Source organism: Rousettus aegyptiacus, unplaced genomic scaffold (genome assembly GCF_014176215.1).
Source record: "Rousettus aegyptiacus isolate mRouAeg1 unplaced genomic scaffold, mRouAeg1.p scaffold_m13_p_3, whole genome shotgun sequence".
NCBI lineage: Eukaryota > Metazoa > Chordata > Mammalia > Chiroptera > Pteropodidae > Rousettus > Rousettus aegyptiacus.
The window spans coordinates 82,539,179-82,556,167 of record NW_023416306.1 but is presented as its reverse complement, the minus strand read 5'-3'; the positions used below and the strand labels follow the sequence as shown (position 1 = coordinate 82,556,167).

At 39.2% G+C, this 16,989-nt stretch overlaps 1 protein-coding gene across 10 annotated transcripts in view; it reads left to right on the top strand.

Annotated features, from left to right (window-relative positions):
• PML (PML nuclear body scaffold) overlaps window positions 1-16,989 on the top strand; it is a 40,852-nt gene that overhangs the window by 559 nt on the left and 23,304 nt on the right. For 9 of the 10 annotated variants that reach the window (XM_036238228.1, XM_016124973.2, XM_036238231.1 and 6 more), the window contains exon 2: window positions 1,348-1,814. In XM_036238228.1, the coding sequence (XP_036094121.1) occupies window positions 1,348-1,814 (467 nt within the window). The remainder of the gene's footprint in view (window positions 1-1,347; window positions 1,815-16,989) is intronic. The other variant, XM_016124974.2, reaches the window with a different exon arrangement.

Sequence of the window (16,989 nt, the reverse complement as noted above, 5' to 3'; positions counted from 1 at the left end):
AGCCCTACTGCCCCCTTCTGGAGTCAGGGACATGCCCCACGTGTGTGTGTGGGGGGGGGGGAGGAACCAAGTCCCAGACCAGAATGGGAAACTGGCCTGTATTAGAGAGGTGTATCAGTTAAGGCCTCACAACTCCTGCAGTTTCTCCTCTAGGAAGCCTTCCGGATACTTCTCTTGGAACACCCTGCCCGCCCAACCCCCATCACCAAAGGGCTTTATTAGGTTTTCCTCCTGGAAACTTTGCCTTAATCTTCTCCTGGACAAACTGCCAGCCTTCCACCCTCAAAGGAACTACTTAGATCACTTGTTCTGTGTTCTTCCCGGCCCTTCTGAAGCACAAATAAACCAGACTGCAGTAATTTGTATTATTTGTATTATTACAACAAATACTACTAGTTAACGTTTATGAGCACTTGTCATGTGCCAGGTACTGTGTTAAACACTTTTTTTGCATTTTAAAATTGTGGTAAACTATACACAACTAAAGATCTACCATTTAACAATTTCTAAGTGTATGGTTTGGTGGCATTAAGTATATTAACAATGTTTTGTAACCCTCACCACGATCTATTTCTGGAAACACTTTTTATCACTGCAAACAGAAACTCTGTACCCTTTAAGCAATAGCTCCTTATTCTTCCCGTTCTCAGTTCCTGGTGATCTCTAATCTACTTTCTATCTTTGTAAATTTGCCTCCTCTAGCTATTTCATATGAGTGGAATCATACAATATTTGTCCTTTTGCATCTGTATTAACTGAGTTTATTTAGCATAATGACCTCAAGGTTCATTCATATTGTAGCACATGGCAGAATGTCCTTCCATTTTAAGGCTGAATAATATTTCATTGTATATATATATATACCACATTTTGTTTGCCCATTCATCTGCTGCTGGACGCTTTGGTTTTTGGGTCAGTGTTTTCACTTCTTTTGGGTATGTATCTAGGAGTGAAATTGATGGCTCATACGGTAGTTCTACGTTTAACTTTTTGAGGAACCACCAAACTGTGTTAAGCCCTTTACGTGAGGTTGATAATGTATCAACTGAGTTCTTACCTGAGTTCCCTGAAGGCAGGGATGTATCCTATATATCCTTTTATCTCAGGACCTGGTTCTGTATCTGATGGGAAGTAGATGCTGGAATAAATTGTGGAGTTAGAGTAGGGAAGCTTGAGTAAATTGGAAATTGGCGTACTGATAAGCCCGGGTTTGGCATCATCCAATGACTGCCTAGAATGGAGTATGAAGTTCCATTCCAGCTGCCAGCCGTTGGGCGGGTGTCAGGTTGTTGGGGATTCCTGGGACTTCAGAGCTCAATTCCTCCCCACCCCCACCCCGTCTCCCAGCAGGCCGCCGAGGAGGAGTTCCAGTTTCTGTTCTGCCAGGGCTGCAAGGCAGAAGCCAAGTGCCCTAAGCTGCTGCCTTGTCTGCACACGCTGTGTTCAGGATGTCTGGAGGCGCCGAGCGCGCAGTGCCCTATTTGCCACGCGCCCTGGCCCCAAGGCGCTGACGCGCCAGCCCTGGATAACATCTTCTTCCAAAGTCTGCAGCGGCGCCTATCGGTGTACCGGCAGATCGTTGACTCGCGGGCGATTTGCACCCGTTGTAAAGAGCCGGCCGACTTCTGGTGCTTCGAATGCGAGCAGCTCATCTGCGCCAAGTGCTTCGAGGCTCACCAGTGGTTCCTCAAGCATGAAGCCCGGCCCCTGACAGAGCTCCGCGATCAGTCTATGCGCGAGTTCCTGGACGGCACGCGCAAGTCCAACAACATCTTCTGCTCCAACCGCAACCACCGCACCCCTACCCTGACTAGGTGAGCCAGAGCGCTAGTAAGGGTGGGTGGGGTGGCCATTTAAGAGCCAGGTAGAAGGTGCAGGGAGCAGAAAACCAAAGAGTCATAAAGCTGAGGTGGGACAAGGAACTTCTAGGGCCTTGCAACTCAAAGTGTGGTCCACACACCGGCAGCATCTGTGGCAATGACCGCAATTTATGCTGTCCAAATGAGTGGGTCATAAGAGTGAGTTCCCAGTTTCCCCCTATAGTAGACAATGCTGCAGAATCATCTTTGCACCCTATTCAATAATTCATTTAGGATACATTTTTAGAAATGCCATCGCTAGGTTAAGGGATATGAAATTTTTACATTTTGATACATGTTTACCAAACTGCCCTTCAGAAAGCCTTTATAGTGGAATTTTCCATAAGTGCTGCAATGGGATTTCGGTACAGCTAGCTGGATTCTAGGATGAGATGCTGGTAGTTTCTGGCTGGAAAGTCAAAACTGTAACACCTTGTTATCTGGGAATGTATGCGTGGAAAAAAATCAACTCCAGGTATCATTACTTTTATTAAACAACACAAGATTTTAATTCATTTTAAAATAAATAATACCAAATTTATAACCAAATTTATAAAGAGAGGGCAAGTCTCCATTCCTCTCTAGTCATCTGCCTAATTCCCACCACTTCTCTTTCCCCCATCCAGATAACCATTGTCACTAGTTTTGAATGTTACCAGAATTTCTTTGTGAATTTATACACAGATAGGAGTATATAGTCTTTTGATGTCTTATTTTTACCCCCTTTTAGCCAAAAAAGTAGCAAACCTATGTGAACTTTGGGACCTTCCCCTCCAAAGATTGCTTGTGTAAGAATCTTTTGGTACTTATTCTTGCGGATCTATTTGCAAAGTGAAGATATTGTTTGCCTGTTGGGAACACCGAGAACTGCATTTCTGCTAAACTGAGTGTAGCTTGTTTTCTGCTTGGAGATTTACCACCTGCGCTACTGAATGTATTTCCCCCAGATTCCTCAACTGCAAATATTATCATTTGAATTTGTATTTCTTTGCTTATTTTTAAGGTTGAGCAGCTTTTCATATGTTTTTTTTTTTTACCACTTTTTCTTCATGTGCGAATTGCTTATGTCCTTTGCCTTCCCCCTCATTCTTCCCTCTTTAACTATAAGAGACTAACTTACAGTGAAAACATAATACCTCTTTTAACATTGTGTTTAAGCTTTTAGTTTTATGTAGTCTATTCTATCTATCTCTTCCCTTATGGTATCTGACTTTGATCATCCTAAGAAAGAATTTTTCCCCTACCAATGTTAAAATATTTTCTTATATTCTATTTTAGTAATTTCATGGTTTTGTTTTTATAATTAAATCTTTAATTCTAATGGCATTTATTTTTCTGTGTGGTATATGAAAGGTAGAAACCTTCACTTTATTTTTCTCCCCAAATGGAAAGCCAATTATCTCAACTTTTATTTAGAGATTTTAATAATCCACTCTTGCCTTGAGCTGAAATGCCCTTTTTATCATGTACTAAATGCCTGTGTAGTCTTGGGTATATTTGTAAATCTCTGTTCTGTGCTGATGCTCTGGCTATTACTCTGCTAATTCTTAACTGCTATTAGGAGTTCTGTAGCTTTATATTTGATTGGACAAGTTCCCATTCTTCAAAAGTAATTTTGCTTTTCTTGTGCATTTACAGTGTATGTAGTTTCAGAACTTACATATTCATTGGGATTTTGATTGAAATTGCAAAATTTTGGGGAGAATTGGCTTCATCTCTGGTTATATCTTTTGGATTTTAAAGTTTTATTTATATACATCTTGAACTTTAGTTAAATTTAGAATATTTAATAATATTGTGAATGGAATTTTTTCCATTATAATTTTTAATTATCATTAGCATTCACTAATGTATATTAATTATATCTAATCATCTTATTGAAACTTTTATTCTTGTAGGTTTTCTAATTGATTCTTTTGAATTTTCTAGATAAATAATCATACCATCTACAAATAATAAAAACATTTTTCTTATAATATTTATACACATTACTTCTTTATGACTTTGTTGCATACGCCAGACCAGTACTGAATAATAGTGGTTAGAAAAAGCAACTTTATCTTGTTCTGTCTTTCACGACAAAGTTTCTCAGGATTTCTTGTTTAGTATGATATATATTATTAACTTCCTTAGGTAACTTTAAAAATCATATTAGGAAAGTTGCCTCCCATTTCTGGTTTACTAAGAGTTTTGTTGTGATTTTGTTTCTGTTTAGCTTTTAACAAAAATATTTTTTAACACTCATTCCTGAGTGTTAAAAAATATTTTTGTTAAAAGCTAAACAGAAATATTTTTTAACACTCAGGAATGAGTGTTCTTTTGGACTCTATGAAGGTATTCTTTCACCTTTTAGTATGATGAATTATATTAATAGGTTTCTTAGTATTAAACCATTTTTTTTTAATTCTCAGGAGAAAAAAGAAAGCTCTATTTGATCACGATATACTATTGTTTTAATTCATAGCTACATTCTATTTAGTAACATTTTATTTAGGCTATTATCTGTATTTATAGATGTGATCAATTTTTATGAGTGTGTGTGATTTCTTTGTAAACTTTTCTTATCCATTTTATAACACTCTCAATGAATTTGTAAGCTTTCCATTTTTGAAAATGATAATATATATAAATTATTTAGCATAGTGCCAAGCATATATTAAGTACTCAATAAATGTTAAAATCTTGCTATTTTTATCCTTTCTATGCTCTAAAACAATTTAGGGAACTAAGCAATTAAGCCTTTAACAGTTTCTTGAAAAACTAAGAATGGTGCCGTTTTTGAAGGATAGATTTTTTTCCATGATATTGGTCTGGTTTGGATCTTGACTCAGATTTTCTGGAACATTTTTCTAGTTCATCCTGAGTTATCTTTTATAATTTAAAAATCTCTATACTTGTAATTATATTCCTTTTTAATTTCTAATATTATATATTTGTGGTTATTTTAGTGATCTTTTCTAAGTACTAGCTTTTGGTCTTTCCTTATATTTCTTACTGATATTAATGTTTCCTTTTTTAAGTGGCTCGTAATATTTGGTTTCTGTATTTGGTGTTAATTTCTACAGTCCAGTCAGTTAATATGTAGGAGTTCTATATCTGAGACTATTCTGAGGTTTTCCTTGGGGCCTAGCATATTCCTTGGAAGAATATATTCGTAAGACTTTTTAAAAATGTGCATTCTTTATAAAGTACACACACATTTATATATATACACACCTATATATACTTATATCCCATCTATATCTCTACTCTTGTTTAAATTTTTAGCACATGTTAGAACATATTGGTGTGTGTGCATGTGTACATTTATCAAGAGTAGATTATTACTGTTCTTCCAGATAAAGTAGAGTGTTTAGCATATTTTTTATCTTCCCCTTTTCCTTCTCATGCCCAGATTTAGTTGAAATGACATGACATTTTAGTTCTAGATTACCAAATTTTTATGCTTTTCTATTCTAAGCATCCTTTGTTAACAATTATTAAGTGTCACAACCACATAACCCCCTTGTTATTCATAATCTTAGGTTATAATTGGTTTCATTGCTCATAATAATTTTTTCTATAGCATATCTTCCCCTTTCTTGAATTATTTAATGTCATTAACTTTCCATGTAGCTGGAATACCTTAAATAATTGTTTATTTTTCAGAAAGTTTACTTTATGAGGCCATAAGTGTCTTAACTTGCATGTCCTTTCGCTGTCACACACAAAGAAAAGTTTAGTTAGGTATAAAATTCTGGAGTCACAGTCGCTTAGTCTTGGAATATATAAACACTGCTTCCTGAATTTCTGACCTCCAGTGTTGCAGATGAGAAATTCAGTTATTATCTAATTATTTTTTCTTTGTGCATAATCAGTTTTCATTAGCTAAGGATTTTATATAATTTTTTTCTCAAAATGATTAATCAGGCTATATCAGATATCTTTTTTTTAATGATCCTCCATGTCATTGTTGATCAAATCTTTCTCAGCCCAAAGATATGGTCTTAGGCTTTTTTGACGTATGGATTTTACTTTATTTGCTTATTTTTTTTTTCTTATTGGAATTATTGTTATATAAAAATTGAACTCCAAATCCATCTTTTACATGTTTTATGCTTATTTTCATTAATTCTGTTACTTCATTTTGTTTCTCCAGATTCTCAGAGAATTCCTTGAATTGATTTTCTATTCACCAACTCTTCCCGCACCCCCCCCCCAGGAGACTCCTTTCTACTATTTACTACCTACGATAAGTTTTGTTTTGTTTTGTTTTTCTCAGCGATCATGTTTTTCTATTGCCATAAAAAGGTTCATGGTCTCAGAATGCTTTTTCTTGTCAGCCTGTTCTCGTTTTCTCTGAAAAACAAACTTTGGCTTTTTAGAAGTTTTATGTTTCCTATATTACTCTTATTATAGTGTGGGCTGAGAGTCGGTTTGGACACTATTTTAGCTGCTGATTCCTAGGCCCTGTTGTTCTGTGTCCTCTGCTCACATTTAAATGCTGACATCTAGGTTGTATAGTTTTAGTCCTCGATGATGGGCTTTTAGCATTTGTGTAAACCAGTTTCCACCTCCTACCCCTGCAGTGAGGTTGGGGCCGCTCCCCCAGATGGCAGTAGATTACAAGTGGTCCCACCTGTAGTGTAGGGGTCAGGGTTGGATTTCTCTCCAGGTGCAACGGGCAAGGCTGCTCCAGCCAGCAAGAGGGCAGGATTCCAGTCAAGTAAGCATGGCAAATGTCTTAAAAAAACTTGACCCTATTGTTTAAAAATCATACATATACTCACAATTCACATCATTCACAATTTACCAGTGGTTACTCAAAAAACTCAACTTGTTTTTTCTGTACAAAACCTTAGTGTCATAAATAACCCATACCTTTCTTCAATAATAAACCACTCTATCCTTTGACATTGATCTGCTTTAGGACACATGTTGAAGAGCAGTACCAGAGGTGGCTTTACACTTAGAACCTAGCCTGTGAGTGTCTGCCCTGGGGCCACTGGCATTTGATCACCATGTCTGTGGACTCTATGTTCCTACTGTGTGGCAGGCCCTCTTCTAGGCGATAGGGTATAAATATAAACAGATACAGCCCGGGCCCTCGTTGAGGTCACAGTTTGGTGGAGGAACCAGATTCACAATTAACAATCAATGCTGCAGAATGCCGTCAGGAAACCTGCTCACTGTTGTCATTCTGTGCTTTGATAGCTACCTTTATCATACTGTTCTCTATCTTGCATTTTACCTTGCCAGTATCCCCGTTTGGCACACGGCTGACATCTGGTGTGTGCTTAATTTAAGGGCAGAAAAAAGGGAGACACAAAGGCAAATGATCTCAGAAAAGGTCACCTGCCCAGGCCATATCAGCTGGGGAAGGCAGCTTCCAAGAGTGTGTCACAGCCTGTCATGTAAGGAAGGAAAAAGGGCATGGGGAGTTGTGTGTGTGTGTGTGTGTGTGTGTATGTGTGTGTGTACAAAGATGCATTATTAAGTCTGCTGCATTTCAGAAACTACAAGTAAAGAGTATATGTGAAGTCAGGGGCTGGAAGAGTGAGCTGGGATCAGACAAGGTAGGCTTGGAGGAGTTAGGACTCTATCCTACAATCTCCAGGGCATAGAATGTTCTCAGCTTGCTCCTTTCTCATGTGATTTACTCTTGTTTTACCAGTGAATGTCCTATAAGCAGCAGTCCCCAACCTTTTTGGTACCAGGTGGTCCTATGAGAATCTAATGCCTGATCTGAGGTGGAGCTGAGGTGGTGATGCTAGTACTGGGGAGTGGCTGCAAATACAGATGAAGCTTTGCTTGTTCACCTGCTGCTCCCTAACCCCTGCTGTGTGGCCCAGGGGTTAGGGACCCCTGCTATAGAATATGCTGGTACCCTATGGGGGTTCTGTTGGAAACTTCACTGATGGATGTGAGGCAGAGTGGGATAAGATCCTCTCTGCACTGTGCTACTGTGATTGAAGTGGGCAAATTTGGGAGCAGAGAGACTAGTATTTGTTGCTTTGGCTGCATGCTTATTTGTATTTCACCCCATTCCATAAAGAATTTGAGATTTACCACGATGCTTTTGGGTATATGTACTCAACAGAAACTGAAAGAAAGAATCCGGACCAGAAAAAAGGGAGCCCCACTGGGAAACTAAGGCCATGGTGCAGATGTGGGTGAGGACTGCAAGAATACAAAGATGGAGGGAAAGGGAGGAGGCCCGAGTCTCACACTGCCAGGTCCTGCCTGACCTAGAGGTCAAGGTGGCTGCCAACCTTTCTATTATTTGTGAAGGGGATGCCAGGGAGTCCCAACCCACCTGAGAGTAATATGAGTCTGGGACGCAGGTGTAGCTGAGACCCATGTCTGGGCAGATGGGGTGGAGGAATTGATTCAGGGCCATCAAAGCTTATAGCCAGAGAGAGTTTGAATTATATTTGAATAGAGAAAGCAAAAGACTTCTTAATCAAGTTTGAGAAGTTTGATGAGATCATAAACTGGGAAAAGAGTTCCCAAGACCAAAAGTTGAAATAATTGACAACACACTGGGGAGAGGTACACTGGGCAGCCCAGGGGAGGGTTTCAGGGCAGAGAAGGACAACATGCAATGGCAAAGCTGGTGGCAAGGAAGGGAAGGGCTGTTGGCTAAAGAGCAAAAAGAAAAGACAGATCCCGATGGGCCCACTTAGGGTCGGGGCTGGGGAAGGAAAGCCAGATGCCAAGGGTGCAAACTCTAAGGAGCTCCCTCGCCCTTCTGAAAGTCTGCATGCTAGGTATCTGGCTGGTGTCCTCATCCCGGCCTTGCCCAGTGCCCTTCTGGTACCCTCTGTGAAGTAATCAGTAAATCGTGTCTTATTGGGGATCGATAATCTCCCTGGGATTGAATGCTGGCCTCCAAGGAGCATCACATGGGCAGAAGAGGCTGCTGCTGCAAGTTATGGCACAGTCAAATGACCCATTTTCAAGTTTTTCTGTGAACCTATCCAGGAGACTTTATTTCAGAGCCAGGAGCAACTGCTTATCCTTTAATTGGGTGGCAGGGGTGGGGGATGGCAGTGAAGGGGGAGTGTCCAAAGGTAGATTTGGTTGGATAATATGTGGGCAAAATGGATTCCCCTCCCCCCACTCCCAGTGCCCTTCTGTGTTTTGGAGAAAGAAGCAAGAAATTTAAAGTAACCCAAGCCAAGATCAGGGTTAAGGATAGTGTCCCTGCCTCAATTCTGAAGTCTGATCTCTGCTTTCTCCAGCTATAAAGAGTGGGCTTTTCTGCTCAGGGGTAGACGCCTTGGATATTTTTGAAGAATTTTTAATAGCAAGACTTGAAATTAACGGGCAGGCTTTTGTCATTGTTTCCTAACTCATAAGATTAAACTACTTAAAACCACATTCATCTATCTGTCTAGCCAGCCATGAAACAGCTATTTATTGAACATTTATTTTATGCCCAGTATGATGATCGCTATTGCTGGGAGAATAAGAATCCCTGTCTTTGAAGTCCTAATCTGTGGAGGGTTTCTGTCTACAGGTAAGTTGTGAGTATGCACATGGCAGGGAGCCATACGTATCAGAAGACTTGGTCAGATAAAGTGCTGGAGCAGCTTTAAGGAAGATAAAGTTGTGTTCGGTTGGGAGGATCAGGGAAATCTTGATTAAAGAGTTGACATTTGAGCTATACCGTGACCTTAGATGTTTGTGTGTATGAGTTTTAACTAAAACAAATATATAAATTAGTGACAAATTTTTAGTTAGTGGCTTAAGCAAAACAAAACAAGCAGAACAACAACAACAACAAATGAATGGCTTATGTAAGTGTGGAGCTAGCCTCTGGCCTAACCTTATTAGATACTGAAATTGTGTCACCAGGACCTACTTTCTCTGTTTCTTGTGACCTGCCTGTCTTCTCTGTCAGCAACTTTCACAGAAGGGTTTCTTCATCTTGGCTGCGAAATGATTGCAGCAGCTCCAGAGATTACTACACACTCTCACCCTCAAAGCCAATGGGAGAGAGTGAGAATCTTTTTTCCAGAATTCCAAGCCAAGTCTCAGTGTGTATCTGACTGGATCAGGTTCCCATCCATAAAAGATTCTCCAAGGCTGCTGGGGGATACCCAGGTTGACTTGAGCCCAAGTCATGTGATACCATGAAGCTCATGAGCTGAGAACAGGGAGCAGATGGCTCCCTAAAGGGGAAATCCAATTCTGCATGGTTACAAAAAGGAAGAGAAATGTGTCTTCCATATGTCTTGGAAAAGTCTCCAGCAACCACTGCTAGTGAAAACAATGAAGAAGAAAGATTCCAGGTGTATGGAATTCAGCGGAGCAGAAATCAAAGTTCAGGGAACAGGTTTGAAGCCAGCCTCAAGTGAAGCTCCCTGACCTCTTGGTGCCTATGTGCCCATTTCCAATAGGAAGCGTCCCTCTTCCAATATGGTCAGAGAATGGGCTGTCTAGTTGGATTCAACCTTGCACTAACACAGTAGATCACGTTCCTATTTTTTGAGATGGTTTTCCTGTGCTATTATCTTAAGTTCCACACCCTCCTATAAGATTATTGAGGAAGAGATAACTGTTTTCCTTCTATAAATGAAGCAAGAGGCCAGAGCACTGATGGGAACTAACCCGAAGAGGAGAGCTCATGCGAGTCAGAGCCAGACAGGATACATTTCCTAACTGCAGACTGTGCTCCTTTCCTGCTACTGCTTGGCCTCTGCATTCAGGCAATCCTTAGCTAATGACTGTGCTGAGTTGTAAAAAAAGGGTTCTATTAAGTCACTTGTTTAGAACTCGAAGTGTATTTCCCCTTAGAATTATATTATTATATAATATATAATATAAGAAAGCATTCTATTTAAGCAGTGTTTAAATTTACTTTTCCTTGACTTTAATGGAAGAGAAAGAAACATGTAAAATTGGATCTGCTAAGCTTCAAAGAAATATTCCTTCATCCTAAAATATTTTCCTAAAAGATCTCTCTGAGATTAAGCAGTCATCATTGTTTGCTTTTAATGTAATGCCTCCATTTTAGACAGTAGTAACTGAGCCTCTACTATGAAAGATCAGGATGGTCCACTGCCATGTTCCTAGTCTTGTTTCCACATCACAGTGGCTTCAATGGACAGCACTGGTCCTTTTACTTTGACATCACTTTTTACAGATTCTTTATTTTGATTCAGCTCTTAGTTAGATGGATATCTTCAATCAGGATTTTTGTTTGTTTGTTTCCCAGGAAGACTTCTATGTTATTAATTCCGAGAGTCTCTTGATGTTAAGAATGTCTGTCAGTTGCTCTTGTATTTGCATGACATATTGGCTGAGTATAATATACCTGGGTCACACTCTTTCTTTTAGAAGTTTGTAGACTTTGTCTTCTAATATCAAATGTTCCTGAGGAGAGGTCTGAAGCCCAATTTATTTGCTTTTTCTGTCTCGATGTCTAAGTATAGTTTTCATTCTTCCTCCTCATTTTCCTCTTTTTGCTCTATTACCATTAGTATTGCAGTTTTTAATTTATTATTTTTAGGTTTTTCAGGTTAATAATCTCCACAATATTACTACAATTTGGAGGAACTTATTTAATGACTATTAAATGAGTTACAAAGATCAGAACCACAGTATACATCCAAAGCTACATAAAATCATTTTATATACATTTTTATAAAAATACTTGAGAATATCAAAATTGTTTGTGTCACATAGGATTTACTGCCTGTTTTCTATGTCACAAGATTCTATTAACATTTAATTTTTAACTTTAGTCATTGAATTTTCTAACAAATTCTTGCTTTGGCATATTTTACAATTTGGATTTGTTTGCCAGAGATCTTAGAGTTGGTCCAGCTAAGTAGAACTGCCTGTTTATACCATGTAACTTAACTAATATATTAAGTATTAAATTGTTGTGACTTTAAATATCAAATATTTTTCTTATTCATGGTTTTATTCAATTGATCGTTTTAGCTATTTTCATCTCTTGCCATTTCATTTACTGAAAGTAGATCGAATTTAAATAGCTTGATAATCATTGTACTTATCTATGTGATAAACTTTGTATTATTGTCTTGCAACATTTACTCGCCTGTAAATTCATGTTGCACTAAAGTTCAGTAATATTCAATACTCTATATATAACTGTATATACAGTATATATAACTGTGGTGTGTTATTATAAAACTCAATGAATTTCCCCAAGTGATCTAATTTTTCCAAAAATTGAATCTCCTTTACTACCATATAACTTATATTGATTCTTTAAAAATGTCTTGCACTTGATACTATTCCAACTGTTCTTCTGAGAGGCATCATTGTAATCATTTCAGCATATGACAATAATTACATTTTAAAAATAGCATCTTGGTGGCAGTGGGAAGCATTGATTGGCGAGACCAGAGGAAGGGAGGCCTTCTAGAGGATAAGCCATGATTTGGGCAAGAGCAAAGGCAGTAGCAATGAGAATAGGAACCAGGATTCTACCTTAATCATCTCTACATCCCAGCCCCATGCATGCACACAGTGTTCAGTAGGTTTTTGGTTTGTTTTTTTTTTTAAGTAAATAAACGTAGAAGCAACAAGATAATGATGGATTATTGTTGAAGCAGTAGAGGACAGGAAGGAATCTGGAATTTCTCTTGGTCTGTGGCTTGAGTAGCCTTTGAATAGTAGTGCCATTCATTGCCATAAATAGGGCAGAAGGGACAGGGGACCCATACAGCAGTGCAGCTGCTACCTACTGAATGAGTGATGTGGCCCAACAGAACATTGTACACTATGGATATGCCAGCCCTGTGTCTTGGAGGCAGGGACTCGCATTGAAGGATGGGGAAGTAAAAGCACAAAGTTTTTCATCCTCATTCTTGGGGATGGGGCAGTGTAAGACAATAGTGTGAAACAGACAAGGCTTCTTCCTCTCAACCTTTCTTTGCTGCTTCTCTTCTAGTATCTTCCTATCTGAGCCCTCAGGTTCTCTGGTCTCAGCCACCACCTTCCCAACCAACAAATAATTGGAGGAAGGGATATTAATAGGAATAACGCTTTCACTATCCTTAAGTACCTCAGACTGTACAGTTACCCATCTCATCTCCTAGCTTCAGAAATTTTGTTTCCTCAACTGTGTCACCCAGGAAATAAACAGGAGATCAGTCTGATTCAATGCATTCATACTACCGCGTAAATGACAAATTGGTTCATTTAAATTTCCTCTAGCTAACTATTTGAGTTTTGCTTCTCCACCAAAGTGAAAGTTCCTAGTCACACTTGTTGGAGTGAGAGTGGTGGTAAAGTGGAGAGTTTTTCAGTTGACATTTAGATAAGCCAGGCCCCACCCTGGAGTCCTGTTCTAGGGCCAGCTCTCCTCCACTGGTCCCAGATTTATAGGCTTTTTGCCACCTGCATTTCTTAGCTACCTGTTTCCTAGAACAGCATAAGCGGCATGCTGCTTTGGTCTGAGCAAGAGTGGCTGGACTGGGGTGTCCTGTTCATAGTGGGAAGGGAACAGCCCAGGGACCAGACCGCACTTAGTGGTGATGTGTCCTTACTGTCAGCAGTGCTATCCATGTGTACATGTGTAGTTAAAGCCCTTTCTTCTTTGATGGCTCCAGTACGTCCAGTGTGTATTATGCTGGTCACTTCACTTATACCAGCCCTTCTTTGTCCTTGCATTTTCTGTGAGAAGCATCCTTATCTCCATTTTATAGATGGGAAAATTAAGGCTCAGAAAGAAAAAGTACTTACTCAAAACTTCATAGCTAGGAATTGGAAGAACTCAGATTCAGGCCTACATCTGTCTGCCTCTAGAACTCATAACCTTTCTGCCATCAGGGAGCCTCTGGCCTGGAGGTTTAGACAGAAGCAGCTTTCAGGTAGGGAGATTAAGAACCCAGGAAACATGCTGGGACTTCTGTTAAAATATTAACATCATAGTCAATTCACTGAACACTCATAAAGGTGTAAGTTAAACAGTACATCTCAGGGAAGAAGAGAAAGAGCTTTGTGGTAATTTCAAGATGGGATGCTCTTTGAGGGTTTCCCATTATCTCCTTCTTAAAGTCCAAACTCCTTTGCTTAGAATTGTTTATGGAAATTTTTGGAAAATCTAAATAGGTGTAAATGGGGAGGGAGAGAAAGAGAAAGAGGTAACTCCTATCAGTACAAATGTTTTCCTTTCCTTCCTGTTATCTCTATAATCATCTCAAACAAAATGAACAACACTTAGTGTCCCACAACTTTCTTTTCTTATACTAGGAAGTCATTAATGTCTTTCTAAAATATATATAGTTTTGAATTTTTAGGTAGTTGCACCCGTTGATTATATGATTTCTTCTGTTTCTTCAGTGGTTATAAAGTCTTTACTATTATGAGAGTAAATAGATATGGTATTATCTTCACATTTAACTCTGTGAGCCATCGGAAATGTATCTTGGAGTCTTATACAAAGCAAAGCTCTTACTTGATCCTTCCCCAACCCCGTAGCCATTTTTCCTGGTTCCAGTTGTTGAAACCCCTTCAACGTTCATTACTTTGGGATGCTTTCTTTATTACATAGAACATACATTTTTGTAGATGCCAGGGCCTATTCCAGGACTATATAGTCTATTCTGCTGATCTTCCTCTTGACTCTTGGACTAGTACCACTCTTTAATAATGGGAATTCTGTAATGTGTTGTCAGAGAAAATGTTCTTTCCTCACACTTATTTTTCAGAAATTGCCTAGCTGTTTGCTCTAATTATTTTGTCATGTGAAATTCAGAATCAGTGGGTTAAGTTTCAAAATCTCACTTGTAATTAAACTAAAATTACTTTAAACCTTTGTATGAACTTGAGGAGAATTAATATTATAATATTTAGTCTCTCCAATTGGGACCTTGTTACACTTTTCTGTCTTTTAGACTTTCTCTGGAGGGTTTTGTCCTTTTTGCCATTTAAGTCCTTACACATTTCTTGTTAGGATTATGTCTAGGGTTTTGGGGGAGGGGAGTTGTTTGTTTTAGCACTTAAAAATTGCTGTTGTGAATGGGAGCATGGAAATTTTTTCCCATGTTTCTTTTTATTTGCTTTGCTGGGATAGAATCAGGCTATTTTCTTCTCCTAATTCTGGTATAATCTAGCCAGTCTGGCTGAGTAACTTCTTATTAATTCTGCAGTATTTTAGTTAATCCCTTTGAGTATTCCAGGACCCAATAACTGTCATTTTGCTTTTTTGAGCTACTCCTCTCTCCGTCTGAGTTAAGTCTGGGTTCTTGTCATGGAGCTCCTTGTGGGCAGATGTCTACCTCACCTCTGCCTCCTCCAAAATGCCAAGCACGAAGTAAGCACTCAATGAGTGTCCCTTGAATGAGAGCGAGTGTTTACTAGGCCAAGGAGGTCATTCCTGGTCTTGGGGCAGCTCCTTAATAGGTCACTCCAATTCAGAATCTATACCTCAGTTTTATCAGAAGGCTGGGGGCTTTTAGAGCCAGGGGGTCTGATTCAGGCCAACCAAATCATAAAGACCTCAGGCCAATTATCCACTTCCATCCGCTTTCCCTAGGGAGACCCCCAGGGAGTCTAGAAATAGCAGAGACTATGGTGGACACAGAAAGTCTTGCTCTCTCTCCAGCCAGGCTACCCGAGGTGCACCCCTCCCAGGCTGGGAGCACTCTTTCTGTGGAAGAGAAGCCAACTTCAGGCTCAGATCCTTTCTCATGGTCCAAAACAAGGAAAATTACACTGACTCTAGTTCTCCTCTCTTTATTTCTATACTCTGTATAGTTGCCTACATTTATTAGTATTCTATTCTTTAATCTAAAAAATAGTTACATTCACGAGGTTCAAATATAAAAGCAATCTAAAAGGCATAGGGTGAAATGTCTCCTTCCATTTCTTCCCTACCCCATCCATAACTACTTTTATTAATTTATGTGTCTTTTGAACATTTCTTTATTCAAATATAATCAAACACGAGTATATTCTTATTTTTCTTCCTTCTTACACAAAAGATAGCATCCTATACATACACTTCTGCACCTTGATTTTTTTACTTAAAATATACATCATAATAATAGATTTGGAGTATTCATTATATGCTAGTCACTGTTCTAACTACACACACACACACACACACACACACACACACACACATAATTTAATCCTCTTAACACTCCTATTATTATCCTCATTTTGCCATGGAGATTTTTTCCATATAAAGAGCTTCCTTAATTTTTTACAGCTGCATAGTATTCCACTGTATAGGGGCATCATAATTTAAATAATTCATTGCCTAATGATGAACACTTAGGTTGTTTCTGTTCTCTGCTATAATGGGTTGTATTGGATTATACAGATGTCATTTCCTACATATGGAGATAGAGTTACAGAATAGATACCTAGAAGGAGGATTGCTAGGTCAAAGGATAAATACGTTTGTGATTTTGATGGAATTGTCTAATTGCCCTTTGTAAAAGTATTAGTTCTATTCATAATTATTTAGCATTTCTCATTGATAGTGACATCGGTGAACATTAATATTTTATTCAATTATAATAATCATAGTCTTTGTCAATAATTTTTTATAGGACTTCTCTGATTTGATCCTCTATAGCAGTGGTCCCCAATCTTTTTGGCACCAGGGACTGGTACTCCTATGAGAATCTAATGCCTGATGATCAGAGGTGGAGCTGAGGCGGTGATGCTAGTGCTGGGGAGCAGCTGCAAATACAGATGAAACTTCGCTGGCTGCCTGCCATTTACCTCCTGCTGTGCAGCCGGGTTCCTAACAGGCCATGGACTGGTACCAGTCTGCGGCCTAGGAGTTGGGGACCTGTGCTCTACAGCACTCCCACATGTGGTGGGAATTATCCCTGTTTTACAGATAAGGAAACAGATACAGAGAGGTTAAGTGACCTTCCAAGGGCACAGAGCTGAGATGAGATCCACATCTGCCAGGCTCTTTTCTCTGCTGTAGCTGCTACTTAACCTCAGTCACTGACCCTGTCTCTGGGCGATGTGTCTCTGTGACTTAGATCAGATGTCTCGAGGCTAGAGTAGCAGAATGCTCATGACCGAATGCCAATCCCCAGTCCCTTCTCCCACTCTTGGGGCTCTCCAGGAAGCCTCTGCTGCCTGGAATAAGTTTCCTATGTTTGACCAGGAGGATCATGCCGTGAGACCTTAACTCGTTGGG